The sequence below is a fragment of the Tursiops truncatus genome, chromosome 8 (assembly GCF_011762595.2).
Source record: "Tursiops truncatus isolate mTurTru1 chromosome 8, mTurTru1.mat.Y, whole genome shotgun sequence".
Lineage (NCBI taxonomy): Eukaryota > Metazoa > Chordata > Mammalia > Artiodactyla > Delphinidae > Tursiops > Tursiops truncatus.
The window spans coordinates 53,742,272-53,763,547 of NC_047041.1; the positions used below are offsets into that span (position 1 = coordinate 53,742,272).

Below are 21,276 nucleotides of genomic sequence, written 5' to 3' on the forward strand. Positions count from 1 at the left end.
ATACATAAAAATCATTTGATAAGATTCAACACCCTTTCATGATTAAAACTCTTAGTAAAGTAGGAAGAGATGGAAACTTCCTTGATTAAAAAATATATATATTGGGAATTCCCTGGCGTTCCAGTGGTTAGGACTCTGCAGTTCCACTGCTGGGGCCCCGGGTTCCATCCCTGGATGGGGAACTAAGATCCCGCGAGCCATGTGACGCGGCCAAAAAAAACCCAAAAAACAAACAACCTGATTTGCTATGGAGGCAGAGAATAAATCCTAATCAGAATTGGAGGATTTCCAGTACTTGGCTTTCAACAAAAGTTAAGGGGCATCTAATAGATTTGTTAGCTGAATATTTAATTTAAAATTATTTTTAAAAAAAGCTACAAAAACCTACATGTAACATCTATTTAATGAGGAGAAACTTGAAGTTTTTCCCACTAAGATCAGGAACAAGGCAAGGGTATCTGCTCGCTTCATTCCTTTGCAACATCATACTGGAAGTTCTAATTAATGCAGTAAGTTAAGAAAAGGAAATAAGAGATACACAGATTGAGAAGGGAGAAATAAAACTGTCTTTTCTTGCCAATGACGTCATTTTCTATGTAGAAAATCTGAAAGAATCAACCAAAAAATCTCCTGGAACTAATTCGTGATTATAGCAGTGTTGCAGGATAAAATGTTAATACACAAATGTCAATCCCTTTCCTATATACCATCAGTGAATGTGTAGAATCTGAATTTAAAAACATAGTACCTTTACATTAGCTCCCCTAAAACTGAAATACCTAGGTATAAATCTAACGAAATATGAAAAAGTGTATACGAGGAAAACAAAATTCTAATCAAAGAAATCAAAGAAGAATCAATAAATGGAGAGCTATTCCATGTTCAGGGACAAGAACACAATATTGTCAAGATGTTACTTCTTCCCAACTTAATCTGTAGATTTCACCGCAATCCCAATCAAAATCCCAGCAATTTATTTGTGGATATCAACAAACTGACTCTAAAACTTATAGACAAAAGACCTAGAATACACAGTGTTGTAGAAGAACAAAGTTGAAGTACTGACAGTACCTGAGTCCATGACTTACTATAAAACTATCATAATGAAGAGTGTGGTATTGGCAAGAGAATAGACAAGTAGATCAGTGGGACAGAATAAAGAGCACTGAAATAGACACGCATAAATATAGTTAACTTACATTTGACAAAGGAGCAAAGGCAATACAGTGGAGAAAAGATAGTCTTTACAAATGGTGCTGGCACAACTGGACATTCACTTGCAAAAAATTGAATCTAGACACAGAGCTTTACAACGTTTACAAAAATTAACTCAAAATGAATCACAGACCAACATGTAAAATGCAAAACTATGAAACTCCAAGAAGGTAACATAGAAGAAATTCTAGATTACCTCAGGTTTGATGATAACTTTTTTGATGCAATACCAAAGGTGCAATCCATGAAAGAAAGAATTGATATTCTGAACTTCATTAAAATTAAAAAATTTCTGCTCTGTGAAAGACAGTGTCAGCATAATGCAAATATAAGCCACAGAATGGCAGAAAATATTTACAAAAGACATATCTGATAGAGGACTGTTATTCAAAATATACAAAAAACTCTTCAAGTCCAACAGTAAGAAAACAAACAACCTGATTTATAATGGGCCAAAGACCTTATCAGACAGATGGCAGATCATCACAGGAAAAGATGCACCATGTCCTATTTCATCAGGGAAATGTAAATTAAGACAACAGTGAGGTATTACTAGACACCTATTACAGTGGCCAGAATCAAGAACACTGATAACACCAAATGCTGGTGAGAATATGGAGCAATAGGAACTTTGATTCATCGCTGATGGGAATGCAAAATGGCACAGCCACTTTGGAAGACAGTTTGCTGGCTTCTTACAAAATTAAACATTACCATATGATCCAGCAATCATCTTCCTCGGTATTTGCCCAAAGAAGTTGAAGACTTACGTCTATACAAAAACCTGCACATGAATGTTTGTAGCAGCTTTACTCCTAACTTGGCAAAACTTGAGAGCAGCTAAGAATATCCTTCAGTAGGTAAATGGATAAACTGAGGTGCATCCAGACGATGGTATATTGTCTAAAACAAAACAAATGAGCTTTCAAGCCATGAACAGACGCGGAGGTTAAATCATATTAATAAAAGAAAGAAGGCAGTCTGAAATTAACTGTATGATTTCAACTATATGACGTTCTGGAAGACATAAAACTATGGAGAAAGTAAAAAGAACAGTGGTTGTCAGGGTTTAGAGAGGAATGAGGGATGAATCGGTGAAGCACAGAGAATTTTCAGAGCAGTAAAACTACTCTGTCTGATACTATTGTAATGATGGATGAGTGTTGGTATATATATGTCCAGACCCGTAGAATGTACCACACTAAGGGTAACCGTAACGTGAACTATGGACTCTGGGTGGTAGTTGTGTGTCAGGATAGATTCATCAGTTGTAACAAACATAATCTTAAGAATGGAGGAAGCTGTGCATGGCCATGGAATACATGTGAAATCTCTGTACCTTCTCAATTTTGCTTAGACCCTAAAACTGCTCTTAAAAAATTAAGTTCTTGGGCTTCCCTGGTGGCACAGTGGTTGAGAGTCCGCCTGCTGATGCAGGGGACACGGGTTCGTGCCCCGGTCCGGGAAGATCCCACATGCCTCGGAGAGGTTGGGCCCGTGAGCCAATGGCTGCTGAGACTGCATGTCCGGAGCCTGTGCTCCGCAACGGGAGAGGCCACAACAGTGAGAGGCCCGCGTACTGCAAAAAAAAAAGGAAAAAAAATTAAGTTCTTAAGTTTTTTTTAAATTTAATGCTATAACATCATAGTTTTAAAACTTCTGCAATTTCCATTCCTGTGTGTGTAAAATTTATAATATAAATGTATATGAGATGGAGAGATAGGAAGTGGTTAACTGAAATATAATTGTATTTTAAGTTTGAACACTTAGATTTAGTAAGTTACTTACAAAATAGTAAAAATCATTAAGTTTCATTTAACCAACATTGCCAACATTGGCAATGAAATTGCCAACATTTGAACATTTTAACCTATCAAACCGGCAGTTATGTATGGCGTAACCAAGTATTATGTTTCAAAAACAAAAATGTAAAAAACAAACAAAAATGTTTGAGCTCTAGCCAGTGTCCCACTCATTTCAACTAATGTTCAAAACATAATTGCTGTGAAAAAAATAGTATTTGTTATAGTTATTTCATCACTACTTTAGTCCTCAATGAAAGAGGATAAAGTACAGAAAAATATTTTCTATGTCTGACGAAATAACATGCTATAAGTGATATTATGCTAGGGGATACATCAAGCAATTTTCTTTAGGAATGTAAAAGATGAGCAAAATATATGAATACCATGAAGTGGTAGTTATTGGTTATTAATGATCAGAGAATTTTAGCACATCTTAGACCAGACTTCATTAGGCGATTCTTCAAAATCAGAAAGCGACTGCTGAAAGTGCTTTTATACTAGGTCTGCTAAGAAAGATAAAGTTTTATGCAGACTGTTGAACAGTTTCTTTGTAAAGATATATACATATGGCCCATATTCGCATGAAAAAATGATACCATTTGGTTTGATACCATTATTCATCAGAGAATTCCCAATTTAAACCATAATGAGATACTACTTTACGTCCACTGGAATGACTAAAATGAAAATGACTTACAGTACCAAATGTTAGCAAGTATGTGGACCAACTGGAGCTCTTAAACACCTTGCTGGTGGGAATGTAAAATGGTATAACCACTTACACTTCGGCCATTTGTTCGAATGTTAAACAAACTGTTACCCTATAACCCAGTGATTTCACTCTTAGGTATTTATCTTAGAGAAATGAAACCAAATGTTTACAAAAAACCTTGTATAATAATGTTCATAGCATCTTTGTTCATAATGGTCCCCATATATGGATTATTACTAGGCAATAAAAAGAAATGACCTATAATGCATGCAACTCTGTGGATTTGTCTCAAAGGCATTATCATGTGTGAGAAGCCAAAAAGTACATACTGTTTTATTCCCTTTAAGTTCTGGAATTAACTAAACTGATCTATGGTTACAGTGTTCAAAACTGTAATTCATTTTTGCTTTTGGTGGAGGAGAGGGATTGAGTAGGAGGACAGGGCAGGGGGGAGTTTTCTGGGTTGATGTGTAATATTCCTTATCTTGATAGATGTGTGGATTACACAGATGTATGCATGTGTCAAAACTGATTAACTGAACACCTAAGGTCTGTTCATTTCAATGGATGTCAATTATACCTCAATAAAAATATTTTAAGTATTGATAGTGGTTTGACAATCATTTTCAAAGAGCTGATTTCTAAATAGTATACCGAGTTTTCATGAACCCATAATTAGAAAATCTGTCAAGACATGCTGCTAATATAGCACAGTGATTGAAAAGATGGTCTCTGAAGTCAGACTGTCTATAATTCAGTTCTGCCTTTAATATGTACTAACTGTGACCATAAGCAAATTACTGTACCTTTCTGCATGTTCTCACTTTCCTAGTCTTATAAAATGGGGGTAATAATAGTACCTATTTAATCAGATTATATTGGAATTATATGAATTAATTCATGTAATGCTTCTGGAGTAATTCCTGGAGCATAGTGATCACTCACTAATGTTAACTTCTTTGATATCACTCATTAATACCTTCCTTCAGTTTCTTGGCCCCCTTAAGGAATACTGTCATACTCAGTTATCCTCCTTTTTGTCTACTCAGTAATTTGGACTTGCATGAAAAAGATGGAAAATTATTGGTAAACCTTGGAATCATATATTACAGGTGTTTGCTAAAGACTTGCTGTATAACTAACTGTCCTGTGCTCTGGAGGTACAAAGACATGATGCCATTCCTAAGCTCTCCATATTGTGGTAGAAAGATACAGGGAAATAGTAAATGGTAATATAGTGTCATAAATGTGATCTGTGATGGAGATCACTCCAGTGTGCTATGGAGGAACCAGATACCTAACCCACACTTGGCAGATGATACCTATGCTTGGCTGTGTTTTTGTTTTGTCTTTTTTTTTTGCGGTACACGGCCTCTCACTGTTGTGGCCTCTCCTGTTGTGGAGCACAGGCTCCGGAAGCACAGCCTCAGCGGCCATGGCTCACGGGCCCAGCCGCTCCGCGGCATGTGGGATCCTCCCAGACCGGGGCACGAACCCGCATCCCCTGCATCGGCAGGCGGACTCTCAACCACTGCGCCACCAGGGAAGCCCTTTTTTTTTTTTTTTTTTTTTTTTAATTGAATTGGGCTATCAGGTCAATTGCTTCTGAACGGTTTATCCCTACCACTAACTCTAACTCTGAACATCCCTTAGACTAAGAAAAATCATATTCCACATTATATGATAGGAATATATAATTATGTATTCCAATCATATATATATTATATATATATTATACAATTAGGATGATATGTTCTACTTCACTCAAGTCTAGATTAACTTTAGGTACAGATAGTTAAGAATCCATTAAGTCAACATCAGTCAGTCTGCCCATAACTTGAGCTTCCAGCCTTTCCACTTCAATATGTTTCTCCCATCACAGTTAAGAACATCCATGTTTACTTGGATCCAAAACTTGGGAGGCACATCATTAACTTTTCTTTTTCTCTCACTTCCCATCCATTCTTGCAGCAAATCCAGTCAGCTCTCTATGCAAAATGGATCCAGTGTTTAAATGTTCCTCATTCCTTTCATAACTACATTCTTGTCCAAGTCACCATCACTTTTAAAAAATACAATTTAGTGATTTTTAGTATATTCTCAAAGTTGTGAAGCTATCACCACTATCTAACTCCAGGGCATTTTCCTCACCCCACAAAGAAACCCCATACCCTGTGCATTAGCATTTACTCACCATTTTCCCTTTCCCCAGCCCATGGCAGCTGCCAGTCTACTTTATGTTTCCCTAAGTTGCCTTTCTAGACACTGTATATACATAAAATCATACAATATGTGGCCTTCGTGTCTGGCTTCTTTCAGATAGCATAATATTTTCAAGGTTCATCTATGTAGTAAGAATCGGTACTCCATTCCTTTTTATGGCTAAATAATATTCCCCCTTATATGGATATACCACGTTTATCCATTCTGTGTTTGTCTTTGAAATAATGATTGGAGTTAGTCTGAAATGCACTTTGGACTGAAGAGAACAGAAATGTAAACACCTGAGATCATAAGAGAACATGGCATTTTGGAGGAATATATCTGATTTAATATGCTTCAGTGAAGAAATGTTTTAAAGAAAAGAAAACAATGGAGAGAGGGAGGGCAAAGCAACTGAACTGTTGTTAGAATCCACAGTCTATTTTAAAAGGTCCTGTAGGGACCTCCCTGGTGGCACAGTGGTTAAGACTCCATGCTCCCAATGCAGGGGGCCTGGGTTCAATCCCTGGTCTGGGAATTAGATCCCACATGCATGCCGCAACTAAGAGTGCACATGCCACAACTAAGGAGCCTGACTGCCACAACTAAGACCCGACACAACCAAATAAATAAATATTTTTTTTTTAACCCCACAAATTTATTTAAAAAAATAAAAGGTCCTGTAGAGGACCAGATGGCTTCACAGGAGAATTCTACAAACCCCCCCCCCTTTTTTTTTTTTTTTTGGTTTTAATTAATTTTTTTTATTGGAGTATAGTTGATTTACAGTGTTGTGTTAATTTCTGCTGTACAGCAAAGTGGGTCAGTTATGAATTTTACCAACCCTTTAGAGAAGTGTTAACACCTATCCTTCTGAAACTATTCCAAAACATTGCAGAGGAAGGAACACTTCCACACTCATTCTATGAGGCCAACATCACCCTGATATGAAAACCAGACAAAGATATCATAAAAAAAGAAAATTACAGGCCAATATCACTGATGAACAAAGATGCAAAAATCCTCAACCAAATACTAGCAAACCGAATCCAGTAATACATTAAAAGGGGACTTCTCTGGCCCAGTGGTTAAGACTCCACACTTACACTGCTGGGGGTGCAGGTTCGATCTCTGGTCAGGGAACTAATAAGATTTCATATGCAATGTGGCGCAGCCAAAAAAAAAATCTCAGAACGTTGAAAGGATCATACACTGTGATCAAATGGGATTGATCTCAGGGATGCAAGGATTTCTCAATATCTGCAAATCAGCGTGATATACCACATTAACAAATTGAAGAATGAAAACCATATAATCATCTCAATAGATGCAGAAAGCTTTTGATAAAATTCAACGTCCACTTATGATAAAAACACTCCAGAAAGTGGGCATAGAAGGAACGTACCTCAACATCATAAAGGCCATATATGACAAACCCAAAGCCAACATTGTCCTCAATGGTGAAAAACTGAAACCATTTCCTCTAAGATCAGAAAAAAGACAAGGTTGCCCACTCTCACCACTATTATTCAACATAGTTTTGGAAGTTTTAGCCACGGCCATCAGAGAAGAAAAAGAAATTAAAAAATACAAATTGGAAAGGAGGAAACTGCCTTAAACTGCCACTGTTTGCAGATGACATGGTGCTGTACATAGAAAATCCTAAAGACGCTACCAGAAAACTACTGGAGTTCAGCAGTGAATTTGGAAAAGTTGCAGGAAACAAAATTAACATACATGAATCTGTTGTGGTTTACATATATTTATATACACAAACACACATACACATATACGCACAATGGAATACTACTCAGTCTTGAAAGAAATTTTGCCATTTGCATGGATGAACTTGGAGGGCATTATGCTAAGTGAAATAAGTCAGACAGAGAAATGCAAATACTTTATGATATCACTAACATGTGGAATCTAAAAAATACAACAAACTAGTGAATAAAACAAAATATAGGCAGACTCACAGATATAGAGAACAAACTAGTGTTTACCAGTGGGAGGGGGAGGTACAGACTGTTGGGTGTAAGATAGACTCAAGAATGTATTGTACAACAATGGGGAGTATAGCCAATATTTTGTAATAACTGTAAATGGAAAGTAACCTTTAAAAATCGTACTAAAAATAAAAGGTCCTGTAAGAAATTTGGATATAATTTTAATATATGTATATTTATTAAAATACCCTCTAGTTCTAATTTAGGGTTTTTTAAAAATTACTTAGCATACTAAATCTAATTGTAAGATTGAAACAGGAGAAATCCAGATGGGTAGTTTTCTGTTTTCATATAATGGCTATTTTAGGTTTGCATTTTAATACTGTAGTCAGGTTAAAAGCCTTTAGGGGAGTTCTTAATTAATTTTTCTGCTAAATTTTTTTGTTGCTTAGAGTAGTGGAAGTAATTGACATGGATTTTCTAGCAATATTGGCACTCTTGTAATGTTCAGCAGCTTTTAAAAATAGGTATAGTGAAATACTTCAATATTTTTTTCAGTTCCCAGCATGACCTCAAAAAATAACAAATGGGTTGAGGTCATGCAGTTCCCAGCATGACCTCAAAAAATAACAAATAGAATTTTCAGTGAAATATCATAGTAATAACATTAAGTGGATAGAAGCTTAGGTTAGAATCAGGTTGGTCTACTGAAATTCAGAGATAGAAACTTAGCCAAAAATTAATTTATTTAACATATCTAGGTTTTAATTTTCCTTTTTTGTAAAGTGGATGTAGTACCAGACATGATCTTGAAAGTGCATCTAATCTGACCTTCTACTATTAGGTAATTAAAATCCTAAAACTATTCATTTTATTGTATATGCTAATGTGATAGTTATATATAAACGTATTCATTTCCATGCACAATATTTTTAATATGTATAAACCTGTGTTCATTGTCATACACAATGACAAAATGGTTGTCATTTTAATTTCTGAAAGATGTCAATCACTGGCAATTTTATTACTTTCTTTGGAAGCCAATTTAATAATACTTGAGAGAATCTAGTCTTTTATAGGTAAGGAAACTCAGGGCTAGTGAAGATAGATGACCTGTCCAGGGGTACATCGCCATTTAGTTTAGGAACAGGGATTCTATTCATTCATTAAACATTTTTTTAGAGCCTACTTCATAAGGCAGCTAGCACAGAGGTGGAAACAGGATAGAGGACATATGTGGCATGACAGATAAGAAAACAAGTAGTTTCATCTTAATACTAACTACATAGAATTAGAGGTGCATGCACGGTGCTTTGATGACACAGATGGGAAGATCATGGTGCTGTTTAATTAACTTAGTAGCAGATCTAGAACTAAGTTTCTCAACTCTTAGTCCAGGGTTTCCTTTTTGTTTTCACTGTTACACCCTGTTTATCTGAGCAGGAAAATATTTAAATTAGTTTTCTTGTTTGTAAGTGGCATTAAAATTGACCATACTACACCTGCGGATTTGGTAGAAAAAACAGATAATTGGTAGATTGGTATCTTATTTATTTGGGATTTTCTTGTAATTTTTATTCAAAATGAATTCCCTTCCTGTAGTTGTAAACTCTAATTGACAAAGCAGCATCCATAACTTAAAATTTTGGGTTTTTGAACTGTGTTAGTAGACTTCCTTAGCAGTTTCAAATATTATTCTCTCTGTAGGTGGAAAAGAGTTCTTACTCCCATATGAATCAAAAACTTGAATCATTTAGTTTAAAAAAAATTCTTCTTCAAGGAAGTTTTCCATTGATTTTGTACTCCCTAGACATTGCATAGTATTTAAAAAAAATTATCCAACTTAGCTTTTTGTTTAATTTTTGTTCCTATTGTTCTTTTTAACCAAAGAGATTTGCATTGCCATTCAAATCAATAGAATAGTCTTAAGACTATTCCCCTCTTTGGGGAAGAGTTTATTTTAATATGTATTCATTCCTAATACTTAATTTTAAAATTTAAGGTTAATTAGGGTTAGCTGTACTAGTGTGTTTTTTTGTGTGTTTTTTTTGTGTGTGTGTGTGGTATGCGGCCCTCTCACTGTTGTGGCCTCTCCCGTTGCGGAGCGCAGGCTCAGAGGCCATGGCTCACGGGCCCAGCCGCTCCGCGGCATGTGGGATCTTCCCGGACCGGGGCACAAACCCGTGTCCCCTGCATCGGCAGGTGGACTCTGAACCACTGTGCCACCAGGGAAGTCCTGTACTAGTGTTTTTTGATGTTCTTAATATGTTTTTCTTTTTTCAATTTTAATTTCTAATAGATATATTCTGAAATCTCTTTAGAACAGAAGAAAGATTTTTTAAATTTTATTGAAGTATAGTTGATTTGCAGTGTTGTGTTAATTTCTGCTGTACAGCAAGGTGACTCCGTTATACATATTCTTTTTCATATTCTTTTCCATTATGGTTTATCACAGGATATTAAATATAGTCCCGTGTGCTATACAATAGGACCTTGTTGTTTATCCATCTTATATATACTAGTTTGCATCTGCTAACCCCAGGCTCCCAATTCTCTGACCCTCCCCCCCAACCCCTGGCAACACAGGTCTTAGAAAACAAGAAAGATTTTTATGCTGTCTTTTTTTTTTTTTCCACTTTTTTAGAAATCGAAACGAGTTGGCTGAGACTCTTGCGCTCCTGAAAGCACAAATTGATCCTGTACTATTGAAAAACTCTAGCCAACAGGACAACTCTTCCCGGGAAAGTCCCAGCTTAGAGGATGAGGAGACTAAAAAGGAGGAAGAAACACCTAAACAAGGTTTTTTTTGTGTGTTTTGTTTTGCTTTGTTTTGTAATTTCTTCTCTTTTCTACTCCTCTTCCCAGCTATATAAATTGAAATTCCCTCAATTTGAAAATTTTTAACCCTTCCTGTAAAAGGAGGTACATTTTCCTTTTATTTAATGAAAAAAAAAAAAAGAAACAGCGGCAAAAAACCATTGAGGACTTTGGTCTTTTATATTGAACATTTAAAAAATTTAAATAAAAAATGTTCATATCATCAAAACATAATATCTGTTACTAATTTAAGAGTACAAAATATTAGTGAACTTTTTAAAAATTATTGTGGTAAAATATACATAACAAAATTTTATCATTTTAACCATTTTTAAGTGTACAGTTCTATGGCATTAAGTTCATTTGTGTTGTGCAATTGTCACCACCATTCATCTCCAGACTTACCTTCCCCAACTGAAACTGTGTACTCATTAAACACTAATTCCCCTTTCCTCCTCCCCTCAGCCCCAGGCATCCATCATTCTACTTTCTTTCTCTATGAATTTGATTAACTCTAGGAACCTTACTTCAGAGAAATCATGGTAGTATTTGTCCATTTGTGACCGTCTCATTTTCATTGAGCTTAATGTCTTCAGTGTTCATCCATATTGTCCAAGTATCAGAATTTTTCCTTTTTAAGGCTAATATTCCATTGTGTGTATCTACCACATTTTATGTATTCATCTGTCACTGGATGCTTGGGTTTCTTCTACCGTTTTTCTATTGAGAATAGTGCTGCTATGAAAGTGGGTGTATAGATACCTGCTTTCACTTCTTTTGGGTATATACCTGAAGTAGAATTACTGGATCTGATGATAGTTCTGTTTTTAATTTTTTGAGCCTCTGCCATACCATTTTCTACAGCCACTGCACCATTTTACATTCCTACCAATAATGCATAAGGGTTCCAGTTTTTTCACAAGGTACACATCACTTGTCACTTCCTTTTCTTTTCTTTGTTTTAAAATAATAGCCATTCTAATGGATGTGAGGTGGTATCTGTGGTGGTTTTTTTGCAGTACATGGGCCTCTCACTGCTGTGGCCTCTCTCGTTGCGGAGCACAGGCTCCGGACATGCAGGGTCAGCGGCCATAGCTCACGGGCCCAGCCGCTCCGCGGCATGTGGGATCTTCCTGGACCGGGGCACAAACCCGTATCCCCTGCATCGGCAGGCGGACTCTCAACCACTGCATCACCAGGGAAGCCCTATCTGTGGTTTTGATTTCCGTTTCATAATGACTATAATGATGTTGAACACCTTTTCATGTACTTAGTCATTTGTATATCTTCTCTGGAAAAATATCTATTCAAGTTCTTTGCCAATTCTTCAGTTGCTTGTGTGTGTGTGGTGTGGATTGGTTTTCTTTGTTTTGTTTTGGGTTGCCCTTAGCAAATCCTTAAGTCTCCAAGAATTATAATTATTAAACTTGATTTCCTGATTGAGCTTCCTAATATGCTTAACTGACCAGATCAAATTGTAACCTCTTCAGAAGGACAGAACCAAGTCCTAACTTTTCTAGAAGCAGAGAAACCAACTGAAATTTTGTCTAACATCATTTTAGTTAATACTTTTTGTTGATAACATACCTTTTAATGACAGGGGAGAGAATTTGCTCTCCTTATTATGCTTTCTTCCTCTACTGTTAGTTTTCCTTTACTGTTTTGATTAGAATCTGAAAGCAATATATTTTTACCTTATTCGCTGCTTTGAGGGAATTAACCATAAAGTCATCCCCTAGCTGCAAGCATTGTATAAAAACAAGTAATTATGCCTTTTAATGTAGGCTATAATGTTCGTACATATTAAGCATTGCTTTTAGCAAAAATCCTGTTTACTGTCCTCCTTTGACCAGTGTTTATATGATTTCAGATATCTTTGGTGGTCTTACTCATAAGCCATATTTCTGATTTGAAAAATTCTTTTCTATATCTTAAAATTCAGTTTGTAGCCTACATCAGTAAAAGTTAATTTTAAAGTACTCTAAACCCACTATTGAATTTTAAGATGTTTTTAAATTGAAGTATAATTGACATATAACATTATTATTCATTTCAGGGGTACAACATAATGATTTGACATTGTATGCCTTGTGAAATGATCACCACAATAAATTTAGTAATTATCTGTCTCCATACAAAGTTACAAAAAACTTTTTCTTGTGATGAGAACCATTAAGATTTACTTTCTTAGCAAATTTCAAGTTTACTATATAATGTTATTGAATTTTCCAGATTTTTTTAGTAGCATCCCTAAGGATTAGTTCTGAGTTTAGACTTAATATTCATTTGGTCATTCATTCCTGTGTTTGCTTCTTCTCCAATGTATTTAAATCAAGACCAAAGAGGTCAAGGCAATAGAAATTTAAGAGGCAATTATTCCTATTAAGTGAACTTAAATTTTACACTGATTTTGAAGGGGGGGGTGTCATTGTATAGTTTAAATTAGAAAGAAAAACAAACTATTTCCTCAATAAAGTAAAGCTCTTTCTTGTATTTAATTCTAAAATTTCACTGTTGGGGGCCTTATGTTGGGGGGAATTTCAACAATAACAGCAACTAACATTTATTGGGCCTGTCCTGCTTTTTTGCAGCCTACCAAATGCTTCATGTGCATTTTTATTTAATCCTCTTAATAAAAGGATTAGCAGCTCTTTGAGGTACTACTATTATTATTTCAGTTTTACAGATGAAGGAATTTGGAAGGTTATAAGCTTGCCCAAGTCATATAGATAATAATGTGTCAGAGTCTAGATTTGAACTCTGATTCTTGTAAAGCCTATGCCCTTAACTAGAGTGATCTAGAACTGTACTTCTCAAATTTTAATATGCATGATGTTTACCTAGTGATTTATCTGATTCACCATTTTTACAGAGGCCAAGTTGATGCTGCTGGTCAGAGGACCACAGTTTGAGTATCAAGGTTATAAACAGGCAGTCTTCTCCTAACCTTGAAAACAAATATGGTCATCCCTTGGTCTCTCTGGGGATTGCTCCCAGAACCTCTGCCGATACCAAAATCCAAGAAGGCTCAAGTCCCTTATATAAAATAGAATAGTATTTGCATACCACCTATGCACATCCTCCCGTGTACTTCATTTAAATCATCCATAGATTACTTATAATACCTAATACAATGTAAATACTATGTGAATAGTTGCCTGTGTATGGCAAATTCAAATTTCGCTTTTTGGGACTTTCTGGATTTTTTTTTCTGAATATTTTCTATCTGAGGATGCAGAGGGCCAACTGGACAACAAAGGCTTTCATACAGCTGTTTCTGAAAATATTTCTCAGTGAATGCTGATGTTCTGACTCTCAGTACAATTAAAAGAAAGTCTGTAGGGCAGGACATCTCTTGGAAAAGCAAAGGAGGGGAGGAGCAAGACATTTAGTTCTCTGGTTTTTTTCTTTCTCTTAGATAGTGTCTCTTCTGTTTCTCTTATTCTAACAGCAAAATAATTCTTATTCATTCGACAGATACTTATTGTGCACCTACTATGTGCCAGACATGATTTTAGGCATGGGAATTTAGTAAACAAGGCAGACTAAAATCCTTGCTTTTGTGAAGCTTACGTTGTAGTGGGTAAAATAGCTGACACGTATATCATCACAATGTGACAACACTGTTCTCAGTGCCTTTTTTTTTTTTTCTCAATCCAGATTTAGTTCGTCAGTAAGATGTTATTGATAACATGAGCTCTGTGGCCTAGTGATTGAGTTGACATCCAGTTTTTGGTTTATAAGAGGAGCAGAACTTAACCAACAGTCAAGTTCTCAGGAGAAGGAAAAAAGCTTTTCTTAGCCCATGGAACATAGATGGCCTAGTCATGGTGTGATGCTAAGAAGCTTTGGTGGGGGGAGGGATTAAAACTTTTAATATTCAGGGAAGGATCTTTACCTTATCAATTAATATTTCCCAAAGACTCCAATTTATTGGGTTGGTGATATAATGGAAACATTTTTGATATTGCAATTTATGAGTTGATTTATTCATTTTTTGTGAAATTGGTTCAATAGGAAATGTAGCAGTTAAGGGATAATCTGGTGCACTTTCCTATACTGCATTTGGTATCTAGAAATGGATGTTATGGCCTGCATTCCAAAATAGGTTTTCTGAATTCAGTCTTTTTTTTTTTTAATTTATTTATTTACTTTTGGCTGCATTGGGTCTTCCTTGTTGTGCGTGAGCTTGCTTTAGTTGTGGCAAGCTGGGGCTACTCTTTGTTGCAGTGCACGGGCTTCTCATTGTGGTGGCTTGTCTTGTTGCGGAGCACGGGCTCTAGGCGCGTGGCCTCAGTTGCTCCGCAGCATGTGGGATCTTCCCGGACCAGGGCTCGAACCTGTGTCCCCTGCATTGGCAGGCAGATCCTTAACCACTGCGCCACCAGGGAAGCCCTGAATTCAGTCTTAAGGAGAATAATTAATGTTGTTTACTTTGCCTTCCTGAAGTAATATTGACAGAGTGGAGAGAATAGCTACAGGATAAATTACTGTAAACCAAACTAGTAAACCAAAGTTTACTAGTACAGTACTGAAAACTTAATGATGACCTTCAGTTACAAAAATTATGTGAATATCCTGCATGTAGATGCCCTATATATACAAAACCATTCTTTAAAATTCTATCAATTTGAAAATGCCTGATAGAATTTTATTTTTTTAATAAATTTGTTTATGATATTCACAACACTTTCTTTTTTTCAAGATGTTGGGGGTAGGAGTTTATTAATTAATTTATTTATTTTTGCTGTGTTGGGTCTTTGTTTCTGTGCGAGGGCTTTCTCTAGTTGTGGCAAGCAGGGGCCACCCTTCATCACGGTGCGCAGGCCTCTCACTATCGCGGCCTCTCTTGTTGCGGAGCACAGGCTCTAGAGCTCAGGCTCAGTAGTTGTGGCTCACGGGCCCAGTTGCTCCGCGGCATGTGGGATCCTCCCAGACCAGGGCTCAAACCCGTGTCCCCTGCATTAGCAGGCAGATTCTCAACCACTGCGCCACCAGCGAAGCCCCGCCTAATAGAATTTTAAAGAATAGTTTTGTGTACAGGGCTTCTATGTTCAGGATATTCATACAATTTTTGTAATTGAATACCATCATTATTTAGTTTTTAGTATTATACTAGCTCTTCATTCTACTCTATGAAGGAAGGAAGGGAGAGAAGGGAAGAAGAAGAAAAGAAAAAGAAACGTTTCATGATTAGAGAAACTGTTGAAGTTTTCTTTTCTGATTGAGTTTGTTGTGCCTAGAATCAGAAGGTGATAATTTAAGTTATCATTCATAATTTTTGGAAAATGTCAGTGGCATGGTTTTTGACTCTCTACAGATTCCCCTATAAAAGGAACATATTGATGGCAAAAATGAAAAACTATAAACAGTATGTGAAATTAAGATCTTAAAGGGACTCGGGTACTCTAGGCCTTATGACTTCTCAAACTTCTCCAACCAAAGCTCCCTTCCAGGACTAAACTCCACACAGAGCTTTGTGCAATCTGCTGGGAATAGGATCTAAATTAAGTACAATAAAGACAATGGAGACAAGCAAAAAAGAAGGTGCAAATAAAAGTATGAGAGAAGGCTAGAGGTAGGTGACCTCGTAAAATAAGTCACTTTAATTTTTAATATAAAAAATGCAGAGCTCTATAGCTGTGAAATTAGAAAAACTGTCTACTTGCCATAAAAATGAGCAACTAAAAAATTAAAAAAGATCCAGGTCAAATCCCACAGAATTATAATAACAAAATAGAATAAGAAGTAGAATAACATCACTGCAGAGAATGAAAGCTTACCCAAAACACATTCTTACTAAACATATGAAAACTTAATAGGTGGTAGAGTTATGATTTTTCAAAAATCTATGAATAACATCTCAGTCAACAAACACAAGAATTAGTGCCCTTAATAAATAGCAGATGGAAAGGTGTGTGTTTTTTAAAAAAGTTAAAAACAAAAACAAATGAATAAAGAGATAAAGATTTGAGAGAAAGAGATAAGGATTTGAAGATACGCAATGAAAATCCAACAGAGGCCCATAAAAAAGAAAACCAAAGCAAGGGAACAGGCAAAAATGCTAAAGACTATGCTTAACAAAACTTCTTGAAATAAAAAAAGGATATGAGACTACATATTTAAAAGACACTGTGTACCTTGGAAAATCAACCCAGAACAACCAACATCAAGACATATTCTAGTAAAATTATTGGGCTTTGAAGAAAGTACTTTGGCAATCCTGACAAAAAGACCAGGTAACTTATAGGGGAAAGAATATAAGACTGCCATCACTATATTTGAAAGCAATGACTTATGCCAGAAGAAAATGCCATAACATATTTAAGGGGGAAAAATGTGAACCAGAGATTTTATGTCTAGCCAAACTGACTTTTACATAGAGGCTGCAGGTAAAGTGCTACCGAAGACCTAATTTCCCATGAGTCTTTTTATAGGGATCTTCTAGTGAATGAGCTTCAGATAGCCAAAAAGACTAACAAAACCTCAATGGTGGGTGATATAGAAATAAATATAAATGTATTCATGTGTACGGTTTAATATACATACATGTATTTCTTACCTCTGTTCATGAGAGGAATCTAAGAACAATGATACCCCAGTAGCAATAAGCACCGTTAGCTTCTAGATTTTTATTTCAAAATATTGTTTTCCATTAAAAGGAACTAGTGCCCCTTAAAGACAAGATTGATTCAGGAGATGGGCAGGGAAAATACAGGATAAGCCTAGAGTATCTTAGAATGACAGAAATTAAGGACATATTCAAAAAATAATTTAGGCATCTCAGTAGTACACAGTGCCAACTGGAAGGAGCTCTCAGTGGTGAGAGCAGAACTGTTTTAGCAACAACTTTATATGATGATAGATTTTAAATCTTAGAATAAAATATCTATAAGTTCCTACTTATATAAGTACCTAATTGAATAAATAAATAAATGGAGGTGAAGGGACAGGTCTTCCCTGCAGGTGAATGTCAATTAATTCCTTTTGCACTGCAGGGACTACATTTCCCTGCAGTGTAGAAGGAATGAGAATAATACAAATTTACCATTAGGGAAATGCTGCAGTAGTAATTGTTGCAGCAAGATCTCTGACAGACACTAAAATTAGTGGGTGCAAATTTGTGGAGAAACAGGATATTAGCACAATCTCAAAGTATCTCTCCAAGACATTTACCTGTTACAAAGGGGGAAATGGTTAACTTTCCAGTGGAATGAGCAGCCAACACCACCGTAACTGAATGATCAAGGTATGTACATCATCATGTAGCCTCTGATATAATGCACAACATTTCTTTTGTGAAATTTTCATCAAAAATGTATATCTTAATCTAATCTTGAGAAAACATCAAACAAGACCAAATTGAGAGGTACTCTCCAAAATAACTGTCAAGGTCAGAAAAGACAAAGAAAGAATGAGGAATGGTCACAGATTGGAGGAGACTAAGGAAACACAAGAACAAAATGAGACATGGATCCTCAAACAGAAAGGATCGGGTGGGAGTTGGGGGAAAAGGCAAAATATAAATAAAATCTGTTTATGTTTAATAGTATTTTACTAATGTTAATTTCCTGGTTTTGATAATTGTGCTGTGAGTATGTAAGTTGTTAACTTAGAGGAAACAGGGTGATGATGTACTTGAACTATTTTTGTAACACATCTATATGTCTAAAATTATTTCAAAATAAAGGTTTAAAAAAGAATGTTGGGTGAGCATTAACTTGGTAGTTACATGTAACTAAATCTAAATGACAGATATAGAGAACATGTAGTCTTTAATGGCTGTGTGTTTTCACAGTGGAGCTATAGTAAGACAAAACAAATGGAGAAAGAATGGGAAGAGTACATGCAAAAACTTGTGAACCTTTCATTAAATCACTTTGGTGATGGTGGTGTCATTGTTATTCTGAAAACGTGCATAATATGAGGAAAAAGTAACTGATATTCTAATTATATCATCTGTGGTGTCCTTGAAAACCAAGATTCTCAGCGTGGGAAAAAGAAATAAGATGTAAGACAGAAAAGTTAAGGAAAACAACTATCATTATGAACTCATGGGTTAATTTTATTATTTTCTAGCTCTGTCCACTGAAAAGACTTAAAAACAATGGCCAACCCAGTAGCAGTGAGCATCCTTTAGCACCCAGATCGTGGTCTTGAAATACAGTTTCCCATTAAAGTAAACCAAGGCGTCTTGGAAAAGTGGCTGATTCCAGTTCTGGGGCATAATGAGCCAAGAAACATCCTGTCATTCCAAGTAGTGTGGACTGTATCAAAGTCATTTCAGAAAGACTCAAGAGCCAACTTAAAAAGGTTTCCATTGTCTAAGATGGGACAATTTAAGCATCACAAGGATAATAACTGTAGTGGATTAAAACACATTGAATATGTCTTAAATCCATGACTTCATCATAATACTAATAGAAAAACTGGTTACCTTTGGAGGATGCCAGTAGAGACCAAATTATTATTTTGAAAATTGTTAAATAAACAAAAAGAATTGAACTTTAATCCTGACTTTTCAGTATTAACTGTACCACTGTATAACAAAATAATAAATTAGTAAAGTTTATTTTTATAGGGTTTATAATCACAGATGGAAGATTGACAGAATGGGAATATCATTTTGTAATCCCTAATAAGAAAAGGTTTTAGATACTCAGCATTAACATCTCTTAACATCACGAAAAGAGATGATCACACATTAATGCCTCTTGATAAAGAACATACCACCACTGAAGTAGTTTTGCCACAGAAATTGAACCTGAATCTGATGCAGACTATAGATTAAAGTGATGACTTACAGGGGAAGAAAGGACAGAGGAATATGGGAATGCAGTCAGCAAAATCCAGAAATTATAGAATTGAGTCACCATCAAATTACTTGATTTGGTGACTCAAATAAATTGCAAAAAAAATAAAGGATGGAGGAACAATAGTAGGTTAAAGAGACCTAAAAAAGAAAGTAAAAGGTAAAACTAAACTATAAAGCAAAATAAGGAAGTGATTAATATAAAAGTCAAGGTAATAGTTATACTTGTTAAAGAGGGAATTACTATTGGGAAAAGGCTTGTGTGTGGCTTTTCGGGTGCTGACAGGGTTCTATTTCCTGTTTGCCTTCTAATAATTTATTAAGTGGTTCATTTGTTTTCTGTGGGTGGCTTTACTTTTTAAATTTTTATTTATTTATTTATTTGGCTGCGCTGGGTCTTAGTTGTGGCACGTGGGGTCTTCATTGCAGCATGTGGAATCTTTTTTTTTTAGTTGCGGCATGCAGAATCTTTTAGTTGAGGCACGTGGGATCTTTGTTGTGGCATGTGGGATCTTTAGTTGTGGCATGTGGGATCTAATTCCCTGACCAGGGATTGAACCCAGGCCCCCTGCATTGGGAATTTGGAGTCTTAACCACTGGAGTACCAGGGAAGTGCCCTGTGGCTTTATTTTGTTATACTTAATTATAAACAACTTCTTGATACCTTTTTGGCAGATATCAACCATGTTGATATCATCAATTTTTAAATAAGTTACAAAAGGATTGGCACCAGTTTGTATCCCTTTAACATGCAATAAAATGATATTACTAATGTTTTAGTGAAGGCAGCTCCTATTATTTGTCCATTAAATGCATGTTGGTAATATCAAATGATGATTTCAATATTTTGAGCCCAGAAAACTACTAGAGCTCATTAATGAATACACATAAAACAGTTGCATTTCTGTACACTAACAATGAAAGATCAGAAAGAGAATTTAAGGAAACAATCCCGTTTACCATCACATCAAAAAGAATAAACTACACAGGAATAAACCTACCTAAGGAGGCAAAAGACCTGTACTCTGAAAATGGTAAGACACTGATGAAAGAAATCGAAGATGATGCAAAACAGATGGAAAGATATGCCACATTCCTGGATTGAAAGACTCAATATTCTCAAAATGACTGTACTACCCAAGGCAATCTACAGATTCAGTGTAATCTCTATCAAATTACCAATGGCATTTTTAACAGAACTAGAACAAAAAAGTTTTTAAATTTGTATGGAAACACAAAAGACCCGAATAGCCAAAGCAACCTTGAGAAAGAAAAATGGAGCTGGAGGAATCAGGCTCCCTGACTTCAGACTATACTATAAAGCTGCAGTCAGCAAAACAGTATAGTACTGGCACAAAAACAGAAATACGGATCAATGGAACAGGATAGAAAGCCCAGAAATAAGCCCACGCACCTATGGCCAATTAATCTACCACAAAGAAGGCAAGAATATACCATGGAGAAAGACATCTCTTCAACAAGTGGTGCTAGGAAAGCTGGACAGCTACATGTAAAAGAATGAAGTTAGAACATTCTCTAACACCGTACACAAAAATAAACTCAAAATGGATTGAAGACCTAAATGTAAGACTGGAAACTATATAACTGTTGGAGGAAAACATAGGCAGAGCACTCTTTGACATAAATCCAGCAGTATATTTTTGGATCCACCTCCTAGAGTAACAAAAATAAAAACAGGGACTTCCCTGGCAGTCCAGTGCTTAAGACTCTGCTTCCACTGCAGGGGGCATGGATTCGATCCCTGGT

General features: G+C 35.9%; 1 protein-coding gene across 3 annotated transcripts in view; it reads left to right on the forward strand.

Annotated features, from left to right (window-relative positions):
* RSF1 (remodeling and spacing factor 1) overlaps positions 1–21,276 on the forward strand; it is a 169,779-nt gene that overhangs the window by 107,053 nt on the left and 41,450 nt on the right. For all 3 annotated transcript variants that reach the window (XM_033862193.2, XM_033862192.2, XM_019948666.3), the window contains exon 5: positions 10,525–10,679. In XM_033862193.2, the coding sequence (XP_033718084.1) occupies positions 10,525–10,679 (155 nt within the window). The remainder of the gene's footprint in view (positions 1–10,524; positions 10,680–21,276) is intronic.